The sequence below is a fragment of the Equus przewalskii genome, chromosome 14, assembly GCF_037783145.1.
Source record: "Equus przewalskii isolate Varuska chromosome 14, EquPr2, whole genome shotgun sequence".
NCBI classification, from domain to species: domain Eukaryota; kingdom Metazoa; phylum Chordata; class Mammalia; order Perissodactyla; family Equidae; genus Equus; species Equus przewalskii.
In genome coordinates this window covers 17,933,664-17,959,568 of record NC_091844.1, presented here as the reverse complement: position 1 = coordinate 17,959,568, position 25,905 = coordinate 17,933,664, and the positions used below count along the sequence as shown (strand labels likewise).

Here is a 25,905-nt window from a genome sequence, read left to right as displayed (position 1 = left end):
AAGCCTGGGTGACAGGGACCACCACTGCAGGTTCCTCCCCAGGACGAAAGCCTGGGTCACTTCAGTTAAGCCTGTCCTTCTGGCTCCAAATGGCTGAGGAATTCCTCACCTTAGGCAGACGTCTTTCCACTTCAATTTTCAATCAACTATTTTCTGCCAACTCAATTATATCTGTGAGTGTTCCCAGACAAAAGTCCGTCAGCTGAGGTCTCGTGGGAAGGAAGACGATGGCTGCACTGTTCAAAAGCTGGGCTGAAATATCTGGACTCCCAGTGCAATGTCCTGGGAGCTCAGGAGCCTCTAAAGAACATATGTGAATGCGAAGGAAAAGGAACATTCCTCCTGCGAGGAAGCCATCCCCACGAAAGCAGGCCCTTCCATGGGATTAGCTCCAGGCTGCCTTGCTGTCCCTCGATTGACCTCGGCTGGAGCGAAGGCACCACCTCCAGCTCACCTTCCCTCAGAGCTTCACGCCCCACCTGGCCCTGCTCCCTCTCTCAGTCTCTCGGCATCCACGTGGTCTCTGCACTCTGGGCCAGTTTCTCTTTGTACCATGTGCTAAGCAGAGCTGTAAGGATGGTTTGTTAGGTTGGGTCTTCATGATGACCCGGGTGTGGGATCTTCCTCTACTTTTTGTTTTTAAAGATGTTTGTTCAAGGGTGCTTGCCCCAGCAATAAAGTGGAAACCAGGAAGGAACCTAAATGTTTAATCACAGGAACCAGTTAAATAAACCATGGTATGTCTACACAACTAGAATAATCTGGAGCCACAAACCTGAGGATGTAGATTTATATTAGCTCACACAAAAGAACATTTATAAATACTTTTGGAAATGGGGGGGTGGGGGGGAAGCAGATTATAAAACAATATGTAGTATAAGATGCTATTTTTTCTGATGTATTTGCACTTGGAAAGTCTAGAAAGACACACATGAAATCGCTATTAGTTATCTCTGATAGCTGAATACTGGGTGATTTTAAATTATTTTCATGTCTGTATTTACTTTGACTTTTCCACATTTAATATCTAATTATGCAAACCCCACTGCGGGCCAGTGAACCAACTCCAGCTCTGGCAGGTCCCCTGCCCCATGGTGGGATTCCCATGTCTGCACGTGAGCGTGTCCATGAGGAAGCACAGTGGCACGTCCACCATAATGGTATCGTCGCCTAGACAATCCCCACACTCCCCGTGGCTCACACTCAGCATGAGCACGTCGCTTACTCTTCACAGGAGCACAGCGGGGGTGCTCAGACTCGGCTCTGTACACTCAGAGACGCACTGCCCCGAGTCAGCTCAGGGCACAGAAAGCAACAGCACACTTGGTTTTCTTCTCAAAGCCAACTTCTAAAACAGCGTGTGCTTATTCCCAGGGAGGAAACAAGGTAGCTCCTCTTCCTGTCTTAGGATCACCCCAACGGGTCTGCCCCAACATGATGTTTCCAACAGCACTGATGCCCTGCTAGGTTGGGAGGTGCAGGCAGTTCTGACAACAGGGAAGACCCTTTGTGGAGTGCAGAGTGCCCAGGAAATTCGGGAAGGGCACTTGCAGGAGGGAATGGAGCATGAAAAATCAGTCTCAGGGACAGAAAACCATAAAGGGTGGGGTCGAGAAAGGAACAGAATGGAAATGGGAACAGAGGGGGTTACTCTGTGCTGTTGAAGTGAAGAAACTGTCTGTGGGGGAGGGGTGGAAGGCACTGACCAGGAGCGAGGTGAGGGCGTCCCTGTAGAAGGAGCCTGGTTATTCCCCTGGAGGCTGCCAGTACAGCTGGGAGACATCCTGGCTGGCGTGCTGGCCAGGAGAGGGGCCCCGCGGCCACTTGCCCGGCACTCACCCAAGGTGAAGCCTCTGTAGAGTTGCAGGTAGGCAGTGAAGAGGCGGGCCAGGCAGGTGAGAACCTTGCCACTGGTCTCCCCACCATAGATCTCGTAGCAGCAGTGGACCAGGCCATAGGCAGAGCTCCCGTAGTGTGCCTTGTCCAGCACGCCGCAGAGCAGCTCCCCTGCCCTGATGATCACCTGTGGAGGGGACGGCCATCAATGCTGGGCTGGAGCTAACACCTCCTGGATGAGCCACTGCCCCCGACTTCGTGTTTTATTAACCTCACTGTGTATTTCCCTCCATTGTAACCTGTCTCACGTCCTTGATGGAAAGAAGTTGGATATAAAGGGAACCATTTTTCTTTTCCTAATAAGGGAGGTGAGCACATATAAGAACAGTATTTTTTTTCAGGGACTACACCACACACACACACACACACACACACACACACATTTCAGTGTGTTCACATGACCCCCTGCTCAGGGACTACACCACACACACACACACACACACACACACACACGATATTTCAGTGTGTTCACATGACCCCCTGCTCCCCCGAGCCACCCATACCGACTTGAAGTCAAGTATCCTTGACAAAGATCCTGTGACTGAAATGAGAACATCCAGAGTCTAAAATTCACAACTGTGACCTGGGATAAGCACTCCCTGCCCTGTACCCTGGGAGTAAGAACAACATAACCTTTCTAACATCCTTTAAGGCCTGAATTTGTACTTTCACGAAGTTGGGTTAAAGCATCAGAAGCTAACAGAAAGAAGGATTTCTCGTTGCATAATGTAGCATGCATGCACGTGATCTAGAAAGGGAAAGAAAAGTGGCAGCTTTGGTTCTAAATGGGATGTCTGTTAGACCCTGTGACAAAGCACTTGTGAGCTGGGGCCTTGGGGATTCTCCCCCCCCAACCAAGAACAAAGAGGCCCTCTGGAAATCCTTAGTGTGGGGCCAGTCTTGCTCTCTCTTGCAGCAGCACCCTGCTCAAGCTCGACTGCCCCAGGCCTGCCCCCATGAGGCCTGGTTCCTAAGGCACGGAGCTGGCAGGTGTGGAACCTCACGGCAGTTCCGTGACCAGGAGCCACTCAGGGGTCTCCAGGGGAAACAGAGGTTCTGCATTTCCAAGCTTTGCAGCGTCAAGTCCAGAGGCCTTCTGCCGCAGGAGCTTCCCAAGCTGGTTGTGAGTTTTACACTGATGGTCAAATGCTAACCATCAACTCTGACCCTTTCTAAAACCAAGTCAACACCAACCCAGGCACAACTCCTTCTCTTAGGAGCCACGGCACCTGCTTCTGTGCGTGTGGCTCCATCTCCCTGTCTCTCTTTTAGACCAGTCTGTCTAAACCCCAGACGAGAAGTCTCCAACCCATACAGCTGGGCAGCCGTACCTGGGACTCACACATGGAGTCGGGGTGAAAGCCGGGGACAGGCCGTGGAGGCTCCTTCACCCAGGCCTTCCCGCTGATCTTCGCCTTTCCCGATAAGTTCAGTGGGATGCAGTCCTCTGGGATTATGTTTATGAGCAGCGTCGACACAACCTGGAGAGGAAAAGAAGACAGAGGTGACGGCAGGAAGAAAAGATTCTCGAGACGTTCCCTTCTAGGACCTCCTGTCCCTGTTCATCCTGAAAAGCCGGACAACTCCATTCGGATGATCTGTAGGTAAAGCAAGAAGAAAGGACAGTTCTGCCCATGAGGGACAAGCTGATCTCAGCTTACTTTTCTATTTACATGACTTAGGAAGGAGCTTAGCAGCAGAAACAAACATATACCATTAAGAACTTCACTTGGATTTTTATTCCCTAAAATAATTCTTCTTAAGGTGAACAATCCCCTAGGCCTGAAAATTACGTTTCTGAATAGACCAAAGGAACGAGATGAAAAAAGTAAATTGCTGTGGGTCACAGTAAAGAAAGACTTGAGTACGTGGTTAAAAAAACAAAATCAAAGACAGCAGGGTTGAGAGAGACGGGGGGCTCGTACTGCCGCCCCCTGCCTGAAGTCAGCCACGAGACGATGTCAGTCCCAGGACGGAGGCAAAGATGGAGGAAGGCTCCTCAGAGGCATCCTTCCCTGTTTTCAGGCCATGTCAACAAGATGATAGTTATTATGTACAGTCAGTGATGTCCTCCCACAGAACAGCTTTGGTTTTCTGGTGGGGGCAAGGATGGAAAGGATGCAAACACTGAGAACTGAGAGCTTTCCCTCTGAGGAGCTTCACAGAGGAGGCCCAAGGCATCTGACTGAGAGGCAGGCTTCAGTGACGCTCGGGGATTCGGGGCAAGGGGGGGTGGTGGTGGGGTTTCAGTGTCCGCTCCATCACTGACTGGTTGTGTGCTGTGGGGCAAATGATTACGTTCTCTTAGCCTGAGCATTGCTCATTTGTAGAATACAGGTAAGACCTATTCATTCATTCAGCAATTATATATCGAGTACTTACTATGAGCCAGGTGCTGGGTTGTGGATAAAATACAGTCCCTGCCTCCAGAGGAGCCTGTGTTCCCGAGGGGGATCCATGCTTTGGAGGAAAATAAAGCAGGGAAGGAGCACCCAGAGTAGGGGAGGGGGAGGGAGTATTTGAGATTTTAAATAAGGTGGGCAGGGAAGGCCTCACCAGGAAGGCGTCCGAGGAGGGGAGCCATGCAGAGAGCAGAGTATGCATTTCAGGCAGAAGGTTTTCAGTCCGAGTGAGAAGGAAAGCTGTTCAGTATGTTTTGCTCACAGGAGTGACATGCTCTGATTTAACTTTTAACAGGATCACTTGTGCCAAATACATTCCTGGTCTAGACTTTGAGGTTAAATAAATGCTGTAGTAGAATAAGCCTCCTCAGTGACAATGACAAGAAGGACCAGCACTCAGAAGTGGTTATTAAAGTGACCTGAGCAGGAGCACCACGTGACGGAGTCTCTGAGGGAGGCACAGCACAGGATGCGCTGGGTATGTGACAACCTGGCAACCTGACAGCTCTCACACAATCAGCTTTTATAGAGCTAACATTGGAAAGAAATTTATTTGTCTGGGATTAATTATAACTACTGCAAAGCTGGGGAGTCTGTCCCCTGCTCCAACTAGGCCCATCAACGTGGCCACCCACTCAACAAGGGGCTGCTAACAGGAGGCCAGGAGAGGAAATTTCTCAAGGAGCTGCTCACAGAGAACCCAAGGGGGGCAGCTGTCCCTGGGGATAACTGTGGGTCCTCTGCAGAAGGGCCCAAAGCATCCACTCCCAAAGATGTAGGAGGCAGGAGACAGATAGGCTGGTATAACAGGCACCAGGACTGAGGAGGGACTGGGAGCCATCAGCTGCCATCAACAGATCTTTGTGTGGCTGTACCAGGCCACACAAAGTAGCATTTTTATATGCACCCAGTGAGGTCAGGGCAGTTACGAGGACAGCTGCCTTTTCACACATGCGCACCAGGAGCAGGGGACAATTGGCAACAGTATCTTTAAAGAAAGCAGACAATAGTCCTTGTTATCTCAGCAGATGACCAGAAAGGTCATAACACATGCTCTACACACGGCTGGCACTGCCAGGCAAGGGGGTGAGGGAGTAAAGGCAGGAGAGTGAGACTTCCCTGGGCTGCCGGCCACAAGCTGCACCTCAACCAAAGTGCCACATGTACAGTGGGAACTGCCAGGCTGAGCACAGTCAGGATGGGAAGTCTGTGAGAGAGGTAATAGAAACACGCATATCTAACCATCTGAGGAAAGGGAACTATGACCTGCCACCTCATCTATAAAATCAAGGGGGCCAGAAAATGCACTTGACAAACTCTAGCACCCCTTCATGATAAAACATTCAACAGAATGGGAACAGAAGGAAGTGTCATCAACCTAACAAAGGGGAGGCATCTATGGAAAAACTCACAGTTAACATACTCAGTGATCAAAGACTGGATGCTTGCCACCTAAGATCAAGAACAAGACAAGGAGATCTGCTCTCGCCACTTCTATTCAACAATGTACTAGAGGTTCTAGCTAGAGCAATTAGGCAAGAAAAGAAATAAAAGGCATTCAGATTGAATAGGAAGAAGTTAAACTACCTCTGTTTGCAGATGACATGATGTTATACATAGAAAACCTTAAAGAATCCACAAAAAATTATTAGAGCTAGTAAACAACTTCAGCAAAGCTAAAGGATACAAACTCAACATATAAAAATCAACTGTATTTCTATACATTAACAATGAACAACCTGAAAATGAAATTAAAAAAGCAATTTCATTTACAATAGCACCAAAAAGAATAAAATACTCAGGAATAAATTTAACCAAAGAAGTACAAACCTGTATGCTGAAAACTGTAACACATTGTTGAAAGAAATTTTTAAAAATCTAAATAAATAGAAAGAAATCACAGATTCAAAGACTTAATATTCTTAAGATGGTAGCATTCCCCAAATTGATCTTTAGAGTTAATGCAATCCCTACCGAAATTTCGAATGCCAGTTTTGCATAAATGAACAAGCTGATGCTAAAATTTATACGCAAATGCAATGGTCTCCAAATAGCTGAAACAAACTTGAAAGAGAAGAATAAAGCTGGAGGACTCACACTTCCTGATTTTAATGCATACTACAATTATTAGGATATTACAGTGGCATGAAGATAGACATATTGATCAATGGCATAAAAATGAATGGCCAGAAATAAACCCATACATCTTATGGTTAACTGATTTTCAACAAGGGTGCTAAAGACATTCAATGGGACAAGAACAGTCTTGTCGACAAAAAATGGTGCCAAGACAACTGCATCTCCTCATGCAAAAGAATGAAGCTGAACCCCTACCTCACACCATGTATAAAAATTAACTCAAAATGGATCAAAGACCAAAATGTAAGGGCTAAAACCTTAAAACTCTTAGATGGAAAAATAGCAAAAATAGCTGTAAATCTGTGTGACCTTGGATTAGGCAACAGTTTCTTAGATACGACACCAAAAGCATAAGCATCAAAAGAAAAAGTAGATGAACTGAACTTCACGAGAATTAAAAACATTTGTGAGTCAACGGACACTATCAAGAAAGTGAAAAAGACAACCCACAGAATGGGAGAAAACATTTGAAAATCATGTATGTGATACAGATCTAACAGCTAGAATATACAAGGAACTCTTAGAACTCAATAAAAAGACAAACAACCCAATAAACAAATGAGCAAAAGGCTTGAATATACATTTCTCCAAAGAAGACAGTACAAGTGACCAGTAAGTACATGAAAAGATGCTCTATATCAATAGTCATTAGGGAAATGCAAATCAAAACCACAATGAGACACTACTTCACATCCACTAAGATAGTTATAAAAAGAAAGAAGGAAAGAAAGAAAAGTGTTGGTGTGAATGTGGAGAAATTGGAACCCTCATACACTGCTGGTGGGAATGTAAAATGGTACAGCTGTTTCGGAAAACAGTTTGGTAGTTCCTCAAAAAAGTTAAACATAGCACTGCTGTATGAACCAGCAATTCCACTCTTAGCTATATATCCAAGAGAATAGAAAATACATGTTCACACCAAAACTAGGTGAACACATGAATATTCCTTGCAGCTTTATTTGTAATAGTCAAAAAGGGTACACAATCCAAATTATCGTCTTATCAACTGACAAATGGATAAACAAAATGTGGTATATCCACACAGTGGAATATTATTCAGCCATAAAAAGAAATGGAGTACAGATCTTCCTCAGCTTACGATGGGCTTATGTCCCAACAAACCTATCGTAAGTTGCAAATATCCTAAATAAAAAATGCATTTAGTATACCTAAGCTATGTCACATCCTCATAGCTTAGTTCAGCCTAACCATAAACGTGCTCAGAACACTTACAGTAGCCTAGAGTGGGGCAAAATCACCTAACACAAAGTCTATTTTATAATAAAGTGTTGAATATCTCTTGTAATTTATTGACTACTGTACAGAAAGTAAAAAACAGAATGGTTGCATGAGTATAGAATGGCTGTAAGTTTACCAGTTGTTTACCCATGTGATCATGTGGCTGACTGGAAGCTGCGGCTCGCCACCGCTGCCCAGCAGCATGAGAGTTTCATACCGCATGTTGCTAGTCTGGGAAAAGATCAAAATTCAAACTTCGAAGTATGGTTTCTACTGAACTTGTTCGTTGTTGCATTATCATAAAGTTGAACCATCGTAAATCGGGGACTGTCTATACTGTTCATGCTACAACACGAACAATCTTGAAAACATTATATTAAATAAAAGAAGCAAGACACAAAGGGCCGTATACTATATGATACCATTTATACGAAATGTTCCAAACAGGCAAATCCATAGAGATAGAAAGTGACTGCTGGGGACGAGGGGAGGAAGAATTGGGACTGATGCCAATAGATGCAGGGTTTCTTCTAGGGGGATGGAGATGCTCCAGAATTAGCTAGTGGTGACTGTTGCACAACACAGTGAATATACTAAAAATCACTGACATACACTTCCTAAAAACGGTAAATTTTATGTTAAATATGAATTATATCTCAATAATAAAAACAAAGGAGTTGGACAAGATGATGTGAGGTCTCTTCCTGCACTAACATTCTAGAAGTGTATAATTTACTTTCTGGTCATAAACTATCCAGCTAAGGAGAAAAGATCGTCTGCAACATTCTCTTAAACTGTGAAGGGAAGCAGTATCTGTGAGAATTATTATTAAGCTTTTTTTGTATTAAGCCTATATTAAGCTTTAAAAATTGTTTTAAAAATTAAATGGATTTCTTAAAAAAAAAAAGTTTTAAAATGTGTATACCTTTTGACCCAGAAATCACACCTCTAGGAATTCATCTAAAATATATACCAATGAAAGTTCACTAGCATAAACATAAGTGGGTGATCACCACAGCACTAGTTAGAGTAGTAAAAACCAGATAATGAGCTAAATGTCTGCTAATAGACGGCTAGTTAAATCAACTATGGTATAATCATATCATTGGATATAACACAGAATGGGTTAAAAAGAATGAGGTGGATCTACATGTATAGACACAGAATGACCCCTAGAACATGTCAGCAAATAAACTAAATACATCACAAAGCAATTACAAAACAGTTTCTGTCAACCTAGCACGTGAAAACAGTTAAATGAACTTCTTGCCATATTTGGAGTGTGTTAGGGTGGTCCAAATTAAAAATACAGACTGTTTCAAATAATGGAACTCCCTTTGGAGGGCCTGGTGACTCATTCACAGTAAGCCATCTTACAGACTAGTCAAAACTGAGGTCCATGTACCTGGCAGTTAGAAAAATGCTTGCCTCAGGTACCAGGATGTCATGGATAAAGAGGTGGATTCAAAAATAAGCCCAAAATCAAATGTCAAATTTAATCATGGTTCATGGTTCTTCTGAGGAGGTATATTAAGATCCCATTCTTATTTATTTTCTGTGAGAGTATGCGTGGACATGAAGAGTGGGGGTGGGGAGGGAGGGAATTTTTCCTTTTTCCTTTCACTTTACTGTATTTCTGTTTAACAACAAACTTGTGTTACTTCTATAGTTAAAAAGAATTCAAAGGCAGAGATCTAATAACTGAATCCAATAAGGTTGCTGAATACAAGGACAATATACAAAATTAATTGTATTTCTACATACCAACCATAAACAATTAGAAAAACTTAATAAACAATACCATCTACAATAGCAATACCTAGGAATGAATCTAGTGAAAGATGTAGAAGGCTTTTACATAATTGAAGGACATACTATGTTCATAATTTGGAAGATTCAATACTGTAAATATATTGATTCTCCCTAAAGTGATCTATAGATGCAATATAATCCCAATAAAAATCCTAGCAGGTATTTTTTGTGGAAATTCACAAGCTGACTTTAAAATTTATATGAAAATAGACAGGGCCAATAATATTCATGACAGTCTTGAAAAAGAACAAAGCTGGAGACTTTTACTATCGGAAATCAGATTTATTATAAAGCTACAATGCTTAAGATATGTGATATTCATGCAATGGAATCAAACAGACCAATGAAATTGAACAGAGTCCAGGAACAGATGCACACACATACGACTAGTTGATTTATGACACAGCAGATACTGAAGAGTGGGAAAAGGGTCTTTTCAACAAATGATGTTCTATCAACTGGATATCCATATGGGAAAAAAAGGAACACTGACCCCTACCTCACATCATATGCACCCACAAAAATCAACTCCAGAAAGACAGCAGACCTAAGTGTGAATGGTAAAACAATAAAGCTACTACAACACAGAGGAATATCTACCTTCATGACCTCAGGGCAGGCAAATAGTTCTTATATAGGACTAGCCGTAAAAGGCAAAGACTGTATTACAGAAAACAAAGAACTTCTGCTCATTAGAAAACAGCATTAGGTAAAAGGGCAAAAAGGCTACTCACCAAGTAGAAGGTATTTGTAATACATATATCTGGCAATGGACTTACACCAGAATATTGAAAACTTTTACCTATCAATAAGAAAATGTCTAGAATAGGCAAGAGATACTTCAGAAAAGATGATACCCAAATGGCCAATAAGCATATGAAGAGGTGCTCAACGTCACACGTCATTTAGAAAATGCAAATTAAAATCACAATAAGTTGCCACTATATATCCATGTGAATGGCTAAAATTAAAGAAATAGAAACAAATGGGACAATAAGTTCTGCTGAGGATAAGGAGCAACAGAACTCTCATGCCCTGTTGACAGAAGTGTAAACTGCTAGAAGCACTTTGGAAAACTGTTTATTAACTATCTATTTAAAGTTGAGCATAGACAGTATGACCCAGCAACTTGATTCCTTGGTATTTACCCATCAAAATATGTGTTCAACAAAAAACATATACAAGACTGTCCATAGCAGCCCTATTTGTAATAGCCAACTGGAGACAACCCAAATGTCCATCAATAGCAAAATGCATAGTCATATAATGGAATACTATACAGCAATGAAAATGAAATAAACTACTGCTGTATGTGATGACATGAGTGACTCACACAAAGATGATTTACTGAATGATTCCATTTATATAAGTCCAAGAAAAGACAAAATTAACCTATAGTGTTAGAAGTCAGGTGAGCAACTACCTTTGGGGATGGCAGAAACTGACAGGGGTCTGGAGGGGTCTTCTGGGAGTGCTGGTGATACTCTACTTTCTGATCTGGGTGACAGTTTACAAAGGTGTATTTATCCACTTTGAGAACATTCTCTGAGCTGTACACTCGAGATGCGCAACGACAGGCAAATCCTCTTTCTTTATACGCTCTTTCAACAAATGATGAGACCTCAGACTCTTAAGTGGAAAGAAAAGCACTCAAGAGGCTGTATGAAATGCTCTGGAGAAACAGCCTAAGGCTTCGTTTCCTGGGCAGTACATACACACTGCTCAAGTTAAGTTTTTTATCTCCTGTTTCTACACATGGCTTTTCTCTGCAGAATCAGAGTCAGCCACTAACAAGTTCTGGTGCAGGACAGTCTCTCTTCCCCTTTTCACTGATTTGCAAAGAAATAACAGCCACCCTATCAAGAAACACTGAAAAATCTCAGCTGTGACAGAAGTAAAACCTGGGCCTATTTTCTCATTTTATTTAGTTATAAAGGAATAATCACAGCCCAGAAACATTATAAAATGAAAAGGAAATTATTCTTAACATGAACCAAATTATTCTATCACTTTGATCTTTGCTATGCCAACCTTTTTCTCATATACATTTTTAACACGGTTGCAACTGTGACTGCACAGTGAAGAGCAGTCTATTCTTCTTTCAACATTACGTCAGAGAATTTTCCAGATTACTATATAGTCTCTTAAAACCACTATTTTTAACAACCACATAATATCTTAACAAATGGATGTTCCAAATTTACTTAGCTCCAATGTGGAGTATCTAGGATTTTCTAATTTTCCACCACTATAAGCCATGGTGTAATAGACTGCTTTCTTCAAGTAGCTTTTTCTACACTTCAGATTATTTCCTTAGGCTAGATTCCCAGATCAAAGAGAACGAACACATTTATGGCTCTAGATATATAGTCTTTGTCCACCATTTGATTCCCTTTTGAACATACTGTTTAAACAAAATTCTAATAAATTCTGGTCACTTAATTAAGATTTATAATCCATTCACTTCCAAGATAACTTGAGATGGCTAATAAAATAAAGATACATAAATAAGAATAATAAAAGTAATATAAATAGGTATAACAAAGTGGAGAAATACATATAGCCAACCAAATTAGGGGCTGGCAAACTATAGCCTGTAGGCCCAATCTGGCCCACCACCTGTTTTGGTAACTTTATGAAACTGGACCATGGCCATGCTCACATGTTTATGTGCTGTCTGAGGCTGCTTTCATGTTACAATGGCAGAGCTGAGTACTTAAACGACACAGATTGTACAGCCAGCAAAGCTTACAATACTTACTATCTGGCTTTTACAGAAAAAGCTTACCATTCTTTTAACTATCCATACTTATAGATTTTAATCTTAAATCGCAAAATTCCCCACCTATTCTGTTAAATTGATTCCATTTCCGGCCAGGATAGAGCAACAGTGATCTGACTTACTCTCCTGCCAGAAACAACAACAAAAGCAGACATGAATATGAAACAATGGGTTTCAAGACAATGGACATAAGGCAATGAAGGACAGTGATCAGCAAGGATATCAGACTTGACCTACCTATCAACTGACTTAACTAACATTTATAGAGCACTCCATCCAACAACACCAGATTATACATTATTTTTAAGGGCACAAGAACATTTACCAAAAGAGCCCATAATTGAAGCCACAAAACAAATCTCAATAAATTCAAAAGGATTCAAGTCATCCAAGGTATGTTCTCTGGCCACAATGGAATTAAATTGGAAATTTGTAACCAAGATATCTGGAAAATCCCTAAATGTTTGGAAACTAAATAATGGACTTCTAAATAACTCATGGGTCAAAAAGGAAATCAGAAAGTATTTTGATGTGAATGAAAATGAAAAGACAAGACATCATAATTTGTGGATGCTACTTAAGCAGAACTTAGTGGGGAAATTTATACATAACATGACGGTATACAAACAGAAAAGCCTTGAATGAATGTCTTCAAACTTCAACCTTAATGAAGAGCAAATGAACCCCAAAGTGAAACAGAAGAAAGGAAACAACAAAGATCACAGCGAAATTAATGAAATAGAAAACAGAAAAAGAGAGAAAGTCTATGAAAGCCAGTTCCTTGAGACCCAATAAAGCAGATAAACCTCTAGGCAAACTGATCAGGAAAAAAGAGAGAAGACACAAATCACCAACATTAGGAATGAGAGAGGTGACCCTCTATAGATTCTACAGAAGAAAAGGATGGTAAAGGAATATTATGAAGAACCTTATGCCTTACAGATTCAACAACTTAAATGAAATGGACAAATTCCTTGAAAAAACAAAGTACTAAAGCTCAATCAAGCAGAAATAGATAACCTGAATAGCTGTTTATATATTAGAGAATTAGAAATTTTAGTTAAGAAACCTTCCTATAAAGAAAACTCCAGGTCCAAATGGCTTCACTGGTGAATTCCATCAAACCCAAGAAAAAAATTATACCAACACTACACAAACTCTTACAGAAAACTGAAGAAGAGGAAATACTTCCCAACTTATTCTATGAAGCCAATGTTACTCTGATATCAAAACCAGGCAAAGATACTACAGAAGAGGAAACTATAGATCAATATCCCTCATGAACACAAATGCAAAAAAGTTCTTAACAAAATGCTAGCAAATTGAATTCAATAATACATAGAGTAATGCCTCAAGACCAAGGTTTATCCCAGGAATACAAGGTTGGTTAACAACTAAAAACCAGTCAAGCTCCAGGTCCACAGACTTAAAGAACTGCAGAGCTGGAAGAGATCATCAACCTGAACCCTTTCATTTCATAGATGAAGAAATGAGGCCCACAGAGCCACGATCACACAGCCAATTAGTTAGGCCTTAAGGCTGAAACTGGAGACCCGGCCAATAGCAGAAGCACACGTTACTGTATTTCATTATTCGATCACCACATATACTATTATTTTATTACCTTGAGAGGAAGTATAATGTGATGCTTTGGGAGTTAGAAAGTCCTGGATTTGAATCCCAACTCTGTCTCCTATAGACTTGGGATGTAATTCAACCTCTCTAAGCCTCATATCCTCATCTGCTAAATGGTGATAACAACGGTCTCTGCATGGCGGGCTGGTTGTGAGAATTAAACAAGATAACATAACTAATGTACTCACCAAAGCTCTGGGCCCCTCCCCACAAATATTACTACTACTACCCCCACATCACTGCTTATTACCACCAAATTGGGATTATGAGGATGTCAAGTTTAAGCTAGGAGCAAAGGAGAGAAACCACGCAGCCTAATTTCAGCAGACACTCCCTTAAAACCACCCAGACCCAGGAATCCCATTAAGGAGAAAGTCAGACTCTTGTTTGATTTGCCATTTCTGTCTCTGGTCTGGGCTCTCCTGGGAATGAAACCTTTATATGAGTGACCTGTTTGTTTCCTTTTGATATGTACACTGGTTGTCTGCTTCCAATTACCTGCTTTCCTGTCCACAGTGGAAAGGGCTTCAGGATGGCAGGAGAGAAGAGCTTCACGCGTCCCACTTTGTCTGTGAGTCCTCGGTACACCAGCTCCATATACTGCTCCCGGGTGAAAAAGCAACCGCGAATAGTCATGTTTGCACCCGAAACCATGTGATCTTGTATCAACCCAGCCAGTGGTTGGCCATCCTACAAACCAGAACAGACATAAGAAGAAGAACAAAGATGAATTTTGTCACACTCTAATTCCTAATCATCTGCCTGGAGGCTGCCTCCCCTTATATCCCCATGTTGTCCTGCCCCACAGCCTCCCTAGGTCAGCACTTGGGCCTCCCATCTTGAGGGCAAACTGCCTCCCAAAGCTCAGGACCAGGGCTCCCTGACTGGCTTCCACCTTTGCCATCTGCACACTGTTCTATATCAAAACTGCTTCAAATTAATCCAGTTCCCCAAGCCTTCTCTCCATAACGCCATCTGGTTCTAGTTACTCCAGCATATTTTTGGCATTTATGCATAAATTTGTTCTGGCTGCTGTTAGCTGTGTTCTTGTTTTTATACTTTGGTTTTATGCTTTAGTATTTTTCACACACTTCTGGCCTGGTTCTCCTCTAAATCAGTCATCCATTCAACAAATATTTATTGAGAGCCTACTGTACGCCTAGGCACTGGGTTAGATCTTCAACCTACTCCAGTGGACCAAACAGACACGATCCTTTATGATGAGAAAAGCTAGACGGTAAACAAATGACTGGATAAACAAATGATCGCAAAGAGTCTTAAATGCCATGGAGGAAAATAACAGAGTGAGTCATTGTATAGATTTGGGGGTGGGGGGTGGGGGGTATGGGTCTCTCTGAGGGGCAGTATCACAGCTAGGCCTGAGGAATCAATGAGTTGGAGTCCGCCAGTGCAGGGAGGTAGGGGTTTAGGCAGAAGTTCCTCCGAAGGCTCATGAGAGGGCCTTGATGTCCATGACTGCGGAAGGAAAGAATGTCCATCATTAGTGTCTCTTCCTAATGTGGCCTATGTTCATGGTGGGCCCTTAATCAAGGCTCTTATCTACCAGATGCCCAAACAAGGGCTCACATAAAAGCCTCAGTTTGGGTGGGGACATTCATCTCATTTGAGACTTTTCAAAGCCTTTCTGATCCCTAGTCTCCTGAACTTTATCTGTAGGGTCTGTGTTCATGGCAACATAACGCACACTAAAGTAAAAATAGCTGTGCTCACTGACATTCTTTAAGAAGTAGTTTTTGCAGCTATCCAATGTTTATGGGAACTTGAGAGAAATCTGTGTCTTGGATCTAAAGATTATTATCATTTGATTATTTGTTAAACAGTATCCAGTATTACGGCCATGTTTCATAAGTAAGGCTAAAGGAACTCAAAAATACAGCCATGGAGAAGCTCTAGGAATTTAACCACACATGCTAAAAAGGATGCTTGTCAAAGAATCTAAATACTGGGGCAATGCGCTCTAGGTAAACTCAAAACTAATTATTATAGATGGGCTGAAAAGGTGCTATCAATGGAGAGTAAGATCAGATGAAGCACATGGCCCTCTTACGAAGGCTCTGAGTTATGAACATGAATAAAAAATTATACTCTGCATCTTGTTCCAAAGACAAGGTCTTATTTCGCTCAGGGGAAAAACCCGAACGAGTATTACGCATCTGACTCATCCCACAGTCTTCGGGGACAGATACAGATTTTTCCTTTTGTTCTCTTCCTTTAAAGAACATAATTACAAGTTATGTGATCTATTCAGTGCCTTCTCCCTCTCCGTCCAGATTTTTCTGGGACTAGAAAATTACCTTAATGGCTAAATTGCTTTCAATGCAATAATCATGAATTCTAGGAAAGAATGCTGATTAAGGCAATTTACTAAGGGTCTACTTATAATTCTAAATTTCCTAAATCCTGCTTAGGATCAGAAAGACCATCTCTGAGTCAAAAACCCAGACGACTGTCAGCTATCCTATTCCACTTAATACCACAGCAAAATGACATTAGAATTAGTATCTTTGGTCAGGATGCTTAGAGAATTAGGGTATTCTATGACTTGAATTTTCTAGCTGACTAAATCAGAGTCAGGAAACTATGTTTCAAGCCTTGTTAAAAAAACTTTCCACAAAGCATTGGCCCTCAATAAATACAACAAATAGAAGGAAAAAAATTAATCCACAAAGAGACACATAAATGAAATGTTTAACTGTTTTTGCAGAAAAGAAACAGCTAAAGTTTCATTCATCTTTTCTTTTTTTTAAAAAAAGATTGGCACCTGAGCTAACAACTGTTGCCAATCTTCTTTTTTTTTGTACTTTTTCTCCCCAAATTCCCCTAGTACATAGTTGTATATTTTAGATGTGGGTCTTTCCAGTTGTGGCTCATCTCCTATTTTAAAAGAAAGAAGATAACACTCATTCTATTAAATATACACAACAATAAAATGTGCTTTAATCGAGCACTATGGTGAATTAAGGAAGAGAACCTCAAGAGGAAACAGAAGAAATGGAAAAATGAACAAAAGAGAAATGGAAACAAAGATACACCAAGAAAAATTACCAAAAAATGGTTTTCCTAGTTTAACAAAACCAGCTCTTGTCCCCTTAAGACTTTGCCACCAAAATACTTCAAGACATGTTACATTTTTATAACCATTAGCAAAAACAAGGATTCTACGTCTTGGCATTTACACTAAGGACTAAATGAAATTTATCCAGAATCAAAAGCTCTCCCACCTCCAATAAAAGAAATGCACTAAAAGTGAAATGAACCCTCAGGTCGTCCCCTAGAAGTTTTTTACTTCCTAAGAAACTAATTTATTGATCTGAGCTTTTTACCTGTGTTCTGCCTGCCTCCCAACCTAAACTCACAGGCGTGTGAGCTTGCGATGAGGCACACCTGGATTTAAACAGGCTGGCCCTTTGCAGGACACAATGTGAGCGTGGAGCCCCTATACTACCTTTTTCCATCAAAATCAAGAACAGAACGTTCAAGTTCATTGGTCTGAGAACTTGGGAGCACCCCAACTCCCCAATGCAGCCAACGTCCAGAGGTCACTCTGCCAGCAAAACCGACTATCTGCTGCTCCCTGCTAGCGTCCCCTGTGATGAAACGTGACACTGCCTCTAGAGAGTCAGAGAGCCAGTTCAGTCCTGGGAGCCACTTACTGCCACACGCCCTCACCCAGCCCCAGCCTCGCCTGTCAAGGGGGCTGATGACACACGAGGCTGAGTACGTGGGCTTGAGAGTCAAAGGTGCAGAGTTTGAGCCCTGGCCTCATCACTGGCTGGCAAGTTACTCACCAGTGTTTCCTCATCTGAAGATCGCACCTGCCTCACAAAGCTGTTGTGAGAACTAAAGAGAAGGTGTGCAAATTGCTTAGAGGAGTGCCTGATGCACAGGGGGTGCTCACTTGACTGGGGCTTTTATTGCCCCCACTACTACAGCTATGACTGGTCTGATTTACTCGAAAAGACAAAAAGCCAACTTTCAAATTAGTAAAATTATTTCCTCCTAATCATTAGTAAAAATTAGTAAAATATTTCTTCTACTTTCTGAGTGACCAGTGTGCGCCCTTAACCCCTCCTTTTACTTTCAGCCCCTTCACTACTCAATAGCTGGCTGACATGAGCAGAGAAGGGGAAAAAAGTTAAACTCAAACAATCGGTCCAGCGTGAAGCCACAGTGGTGTCTGGTGGGAAAAGAGGCTGGGACGCTTGGCCCCTGGCCACCAGCCTGATTCCCTGGGAGGCAAATGACTGACAAGGGAAGAGAAGTTCCCAGAAGAGGGCACTAATCGATGGTGGTCATCTCCGAGCAGCCTCCGGTGCTTCCCTGGATACAGGGGTCTCCATCTCTCCTGCGGAAGGGAAACACAGCCCACACGGGGGAAAAGAACAATACCCAGGAGATCTGGGAGCTCCTTGTCCTCAGCTGTGAGCCCTTGGGCAAGTTACACCACTTCCTCATGTGTAAATGTGGACACTGACAGCACCTACTCCAAGGACTGTGGGAGGCTGAAAGGAGAAGCCTCTGGAGTGCTTTGCACAGTGTCTGGCACTGAAACAGTGCTTGGCAAATGGCAGCCATAGTTCAGTATCATTATGACTACTAGTTCTTTCACACTCCACCAGGACCCAAGGGATTGATGTATAACTGTGAATTGCTGTGATGCCAAGGGCTTAGAAAGGAAGGGATGCAAAGAGGAGATGCCTTCTGGGTTAGAGGGGGATCTCATCTGGGCCCTTGGGGCCATGTTGTTTCTTAAAACAGAACTCAGAGGATCAAAGTCATCTGTGGACCATGGGGACCATCACAGTTGAGATGCTAATGCTTGCCAGAGGCTAATAAGTCATAGAATCCAAACAAAAGTCTGGAACACAAGACCTATTATGTAGCTACTAAGCTTGGCTTTCTGGGATGACTGTTACAATTTCTTCCTGACTTACGTTTTAAGAGGCAGCAGAGAGAGACTTTTCCCTGCCTCTAAACAACCAGAGGGCGGAAAACCCCACGTGGAAGAAGCCAGGACCCCCTGTTTCACATGTCCCTGCCCTGCAGCCACCCACGGACCCCAGGAGCTGGCGAGGGCCCAGACCTGAAGTGCCAAGCTGCACGGCGATGACCGTGGAACAGCCTCAAGGGCAGACCTACCTTGGGAACAAGGTACTGCTGATCCGTGCAGGCCAGGACGTAGGCCTCGGCCCGGCCCAGTTCACTCTGGGGGAAGTGGGCGTTCATCTCGTCTCCATCAAAGTCGGCGTTATAAGCCTTGCAGTTGGCATAGTGGAGCCGGAGGACTTTCTCTTCGGGCAGGATGCGGGCGTGGTGCGCCTGGATGGAGGGTCTGTGCAGGGTGGGCTGTCGGTTCAGTAAGAGAATGTCCCCATTTTTCACATGCCGGCACACCTGGTGCAGAGTGGAGAACAGGGAGGTGAGCAGCACAACCTCAGTGTCATTGCTACATTCCAAGGGCTCCCTTCAGCCTGACCTGAGTGTGGCTTCTGTCTGTCTAATGTCTTATTCAACTAAATCAAAGGGGAATTTTTATTCTGGAGTAAAACTCTAAAAATCTTTGAGAAATAGCTACTAGCCCAGCAATGCCCTGATCCAGGGTCTGGGCTCAGAGATATAAGCAACAGATGAGGCAACAGGGCCCTGTCCAGTAATCTCTTTTTCAGAGATGTCTGGCCTTTTCAGGGTCTTGAATTCCTCTGAGAATTAATCTGAAGAAAGAAATGGACACAAACGAAGACAGCATATCCGCACATAACTGTAAAACCCCCAAGCTTGAAAGGACTTGGCAGACCTCTAGAAACACCCCCAAAATCACATGTGAGTATGTTATTCCAAATAATTCCATGTTTTATAAATAGCTGGCCCAACCTTATACAGGAGAGCCAGGACTGGAAGACAGCGGTCTTGACTCCCAGTTCAGTGCTCTCTGAAAACACCTTATTGCACTTAAAAAATTAGTAAGAAGTTTAAATTGCCACAGCCTTTTGGGAAAGCAATTTGTCAAAAGATTTTAGAACATTTAAAACTTATTTCCTTCAGCTTTTCAGAAGAAAAAGAGTGTCAGTGCAAGGTTATATAAACATGTGTGTTTATGCAGCAGAGTTTACAGTGGCAAAACTGGAAATAACCTGGCTGCCCTTCAGAAGAGGCATAGGTGAATATCATGGTTTTCACTGTGGAATATTATGCAATGATGAAAAAGGCTGAGTTGAATCTATACTAGTCCTAGTCCTGAAGTGATGGCAATAATGTAGTCCAGTAAAGAAAAAAACATCCAGGTGCCATTTAAAGTGACAGAATGAGGCAATTTAAAACCCAACCCAACTCTGTACATGTTTATACACACAAAGGAAAATGGTGCTTGGATCCTCACCCAGCTGCTACTATGGTCTCCTCAGGGACAGGGGCACATAGGGAAGGAGAGCAAGGCACAGACTGTCACATTTATCCATCTTCGTACTGCTCATCTTACAACGAGCATGTATTACTTCCATACAATTCTAAAAAGAGATCTTCAACTATTTTTAAAGAAAGCACAAACTATTGCACAAGAGGTATGCTCATTGTGAGGGAAAAAGAAAATACAAACTGAAGGAAGAGAATGAAAACCACAAGTAATTTACTCCTTAAAGATAATCCTCATTCACAATTTTCTTCCTTACCAACATGCCCGTGGTCATGTCTTCCTGACGGAACACCTCCTCCCACAAAGCTGACTTTAGTCTAAGGCTCATTAAGCCTTTTACTGCCCTTTATCTTACGTTACATTAACCACTGAGCTGCCTGAATGATGAACAGAAATGCTACTTTACAAAACAAATGCATGAAGGCACTGCTACCCCAGCCATTCTGCAGCACCACCCCCGTCAGCCCAGGGGGCTTCCAGAGCCTTGGTCACACCTCCTCCCACCCCATCTTCTCTAAATCACAGCAGACAACAGGTTGGCAGTAACCAGTTACTCCAAGTCTAGTTCCTTCTTATGTTTTCTACATTTATGAAGCTGCATCAGAAGGCTAGTTACAGATGGAGGCTAGAGGTGAGTAAGAGATGCTCTCTACGTTCCTGTTCACTGGGCTGAAAGTTTCCTCCAGCTCAGGGAAGCAGGGAGCAAAGTCCTTACATTCTAAAAGCCAGTCCCAAAAGCATCTAGCGTGGTCAGTCTTTCTGCTCCCCGAGGAATTCAAACCTTCTCCTTCTCTGCCCCCACCATCCACGTTTCCAAGGAGACCTGAACTCTGAGAATTCCCATGAGCGTCTGCTCAGGGCATGTCATGGAGCCCAAACTGACTTTCAAGGTCTTATTTCTTTAGCCTCTCAAGGGAGAGGCTGCCGGGACCTGTGGCTCAGGCCCAAAACCCCAGGATGGGCCTCGGATCTGAGTCTCGCAAATTTGAGACATCCTCCAGCATAAGCAAACCCCACAGCTGGGAAGGCATGCAGGCCAGTCTGGCAGGCACCAGCCAATCCAAACAGAAACCCTGGAGCACGGGGCGCTCCCCTCGCCAAGCCAAACCCGAGGCCCTTCCTTTTCCTTGTCTCTAAATAAATACTGCAGTGAAAATTAGCATGCCCCAGTGCCCGGGTCAGAGTTTTCAGAGGCAGACCTGGAGCCAAAGATCAGCCTCTGGCTGACTGCTGGGCCAGGAAACAAGACTTGGCCATCCTGGTCACTTCCCCCTCAATTTATAAGGCCCAAGGGAAGGTCAGAGGTCTCACACCTCCCAGGGGAAATGCGTCCTTTCGTCACCCTTTCCCCCTTGCACCCAGCCTGTGCTTCGTCCTTACCTGGAGCACAGTCTCTCCTTCGTCACGTCACCCGGCCCTTTAGCTCTGTCCTGATCTATATGCAACACATTAACCAGAGTCTTTAAAAATTACAAATAAATAAGTGCACATGTGCTTGACTATATGTATAAGTAAGTGTTATATACAACACTAGTGAGATTTTGGAAAATAATCATCCTTAGTCCCAGGTCCTGATGTAAGAACTGCTTTGCCTTCATAAAACCCTGTCTTTGCCCCAGGGTCCTACGTGGCCCTATGCCTCAGAGCCTCCCGCACCTTAACCTGGATCCGTCTACTCCACGGGGGCTTCTGCAGTGCCTCCTACACGCTGGTGCTGGGAAGAGCGGGAACAGAACTCTCCGCCCTTGTCCTCATGGTATTTAGGAACGAGAGGGTGGACAAAGGGGTGTACACACAGCAACACACAATGCAATGAGAGCCACGAGGGGCGAGGGCCAAGGGATAAGGATGTGGCGGGAACACAACAGGGGGGACCTCATGTAAGTTTTGAGAGTGGCAAACTGCAGTTCACAGGCTGGCCACCTTTTCGTAAACAGTTGTTTTGGAAGACAGCCACGCCCACTCGTTTACAGACTGCCTGTGGCTGCTTGAGTAGTTGCAACAGAGATCACATGGCCCACAAATCCTAAAATATTTACTCTCTGGCCCTTTGCTGAGCCCTGCCCTAGAGGAAAGAGGGCTCTGAGACCTGAAGGACTAGCAGGAGTTAGCCGGGGAGTCTGGCGGAGGGCCAGGTGTTCCAGGCAGGGGACAGCAAGGGCAAGGCCTGAGGGAAGAAAGAGCCCTGTATCAATGGGCACCGGCTGAAGAGGGAAGGGCACAGTGAGGCTAGAAGAGAAAACAGGGACGATGTGCTCAGGATTTGAACTTGAGCTGGAACACAAGCGACTGGGCCAACCTCATTCAATCTCATGGCTGCTCAGAACTCACTTCCATCACTTCCTACAGCAGGAAGGCCAACCTTCCCTCTCCTAAGCTCCCAGCCTGCTCACCTGACCCTACAGATGACACCAAGGCCATGTAAAGAAGTTCCCTTGTGCATCTGCCTCATCTTTGCACCCCAATAATGTCAGAAAACCCCATGTCTGTCTGCTTTTTCTTTCAAATGCCCTTAGCTACTGCTTCTGCTGCCTCACGAAGGCTCGGAAACCTGGCTCCTTCCACTTTGTTCAAATGGCTCTCCTGGGTCACCAGTCACCTTCATTTGGACAAATCTGACTTGTATTCCCTGAGTTTCCTTACTCTTCTTAAACTTCATATTTAACTCCACAAAAATCTAATAAGTGCCCTGGGAGATACAACAATAGCCAGGGGCTGGTCTTGACCTTGAAGAACCCCATGACCACATGCGGGAGATAGATACAGACACCAAATGAGCAAGCCCAGCCCATTGCTCTCTTCTCTCTTAGCTTCTCGAGGTTCAGCTTCCTTGGTCCTCCCTTAGCTATGCGGGAGCCAGAAAGGAGCTGGCTGAGCCCCTAATCAAATCTGCCCACTACTCACAATTTTTGTCCCTTGGGGCTTGGGGGCCCCTGTGGCTGGTGTCAGAAGCTGCTTGGCCACAGCTTCCCGCTGGGTTAGGTCCACGGCACTTAGGGCTGTACGACTGCCATCCTCGTTGATGACCATGGAGGCTCCTGGGTGCACATTAGGGCCATTGATGACTGCTTGCCTCAGTTCCTGAACATTCCAGGGGGTAACTGGCTGAGGGTAGGTCAGTTTTGTCGCAAACACCTGGAAATAAGGAGTGGATGTGAAAATTCAAGGTGGGCAGAAAAAGGTTACACAGACCCAAAATCTGACTCAACAGGCCATGTGATTTTTTCCCCAAGGTGTGGAGGCGCTGCCTGAGCCAAGGTCCTTCAGGGAGTAAAGCAATGTCCTGACTGTCTTCTCTGCAGAGCCGTTTTTCCAGATTCAGGCCTTAAGGAAACAGAGATTGGGCCTCGATTTCTAGCAGTCTGTCTGTCTAAAGAGACAAGCCAAGTGTTGTAGTTTACACATCAGAATTTTTTTAACCCAATGTAAAACTTCATCATTTCCTCACCTGCCAATGAAGTCACAGTCCCCAAAGGGAACACAGAATGGGACACTAGCTTGAGAGAGGTGACAAATACCTGCCCTGAAGGACCACCACCCCCTGCCTCCATTGCAGCAGACATCACTGATTGTGGCCCTTGCCTTGAGCCCAGACATGGCGCCAGAATCTCTCTACTTGGCAGTTCTGGCAGACACTACAATCAGGCTGGCACTTGAGATGAAATTGGCTCGGTCTCCTGATACAGGAGAAAATGCAGTGCTCCACTTAACACTAGACCTGCAACGCACTCCAAGAAAACCCAGTTCCCTGGTTAAGAAACTTTCCAAGCTACTGAATACTATAAACCCTCTCATGTGTCTAAATGCATGTAACTACATCAGAGACCGAGAAGTCCTACGTAAAGGACCTCAGTGAACTCTGCCCAGGTCTCTGCTCCAAAGGCACTTTGCAAGGCCCTCCCCACCACCACGCCCTCACTCCCTACCCCATAGCCTGTTCACTTGTGCCCACGCACTGACCATGGCCTGACAGAGTATTTATGTTCCTATGTATCTGTCTATGCATCTCCACTACTAGAATGTAAGCTTCAAGGGGACACGCTGGTCTGTCTGATTGACTGCTGTGTCTCCAGCTTATTCCCCAAACAACTTCACCTCCTTTGCTCCTGTAACACCTCTCCACCCAGTGTTCCAGGGGAAGGGTGTACCATAAGCGACCAAGAGGCAGTTACACACTCTGCTTCTCATGGCCAATCTGTGAGTAATACCCCTGGGCCACCACGACCCTAAGACCTGGGGCAGGCTGGAGGTGGGCAGAGGGGTAACTTCAGAGTCCTTCCTGAGGACAAGCCTCTACCAAAGGAACCAGATCCAAGAAAGAAAGACCCAGCACCACTGAAGGTGGATCAAGAAGGCAGCACTAAAGGTCTCTCCTAAAGTCGGGGACACTGTAAGCACTGCAAGGTCAAAGCCATCAGGGGCAGCCCCTGCCCTCAGTCCAGAGAAGGCAAGGAACAGGCCATGGGCCTCTCTTCCCAGGGCCTCAGACTCAGGAAAGGTCACCACTGGGCTTCACAATGCCTTTCTTTGCCACTTAACCCAGCTGCTGGGTGCAAAGACCTATGATTCCCGGGACGTGGTGGGCACAGGACTAAACATTCTCTGACTTGTCCTCTTGTACGTCATGGCCTCACCCAGGAAGCCACAGGTACCTGAGAGAGTCAAGGTAGCAGGCACACAGGAGGCCATCAGAACACTTGAGCTCTGCTCATTACCAGCACTGCCCCAAGAGCGGCAGAGGGGGCAGTGCACAAGGAAATGAGACTCTCCACAGAGGGAATTAAACCATCTTCCCATTACTGACCTCAAGGCCCATTAAGAAGGAAGCTGATTAAAGGGCTGCTGCTAATGAGCACCACAGCTTGAACTGATGGGGAAGTGAGAAAAGGAGGCTAGCTCCCCGAGGAAACGCTAATGGGCGGATGGGGCAAACCGCTTATCCCCGGAGAACTGGGAGGATGGGCAACATGTACACGCCTCCTCTCTGGGGGCTCTCTCGCCTTCCTCTCCTCAGCAACCGAGGGCACACACTCCTAACTCCTGATGTCAGGCAAGGACATGGGACAGAAATCCCCTGTCCTTCTTCCTCATCTCTGTCACATGTTCAATTTGGCTCGGTAGGTTTAAAGTCTAGGCCAAGGCAGGCAGGAGGAAGACATGCAGGGGGATGGGGAGCACCTGCAATCAGCTCCCTGGTGGCCCAGGAAGTGGGTCTTCCCTGTGGGTAGAAGGTGTTTGGAAGCCTGGCAAGGAGAGAAAGCAATACCATCACAGAGCCTCACGTCCCCTCCAAACAGTTTGTCCAGAAAGAGGCAGAAACTGTCCCCACCCAAGCCACTGTAACTGCTGCACACCTTCTCCCCACCTTCTCTGACATCCCACTTGCTGCCTGACAGTAGTGAAAGAGACCCCTCTGCTCACTCACCATGGGAATTCCAATTTCGTTAGTGTTGATGTACATGTCTGGGCAGATGACTGAGCGGGCTGCGTAGTCTACTCGCTTTCCCATCATGTGCTTTCGGAATAAGCCATCCTTCTTCTCCAGGATCTTTATGGGGAAAAAAGTCCAC

The 25,905-nt window shown here is 44.3% G+C and overlaps 1 protein-coding gene across 4 annotated transcripts in view; it reads right to left on the bottom strand.

Moving 5' to 3' along the window:
* The window catches only part of POLR1A (RNA polymerase I subunit A), a 77,508-nt gene that overhangs the window by 27,269 nt on the left and 24,334 nt on the right, over positions 1–25,905 (bottom strand). For all 4 annotated transcript variants that reach the window (XR_011525917.1, XR_011525916.1, XM_070572167.1 and 1 more), the window contains exons 11-16: positions 25,761–25,883; positions 23,240–23,470; positions 19,066–19,320; positions 14,404–14,595; positions 3,228–3,377; positions 1,840–2,023 (exon numbers count right to left, since the gene is read on the bottom strand). Coding sequence is in view for 2 of the 4 variants with exons in the window: in XM_070572167.1 (XP_070428268.1) it covers positions 1,840–2,023; positions 3,228–3,377; positions 14,404–14,595; positions 19,066–19,320; positions 23,240–23,470; positions 25,761–25,883 (1,135 nt within the window). In the remaining 2 variants the exon portion in view is untranslated. The remainder of the gene's footprint in view (positions 1–1,839; positions 2,024–3,227; positions 3,378–14,403; positions 14,596–19,065; positions 19,321–23,239; positions 23,471–25,760; positions 25,884–25,905) is intronic.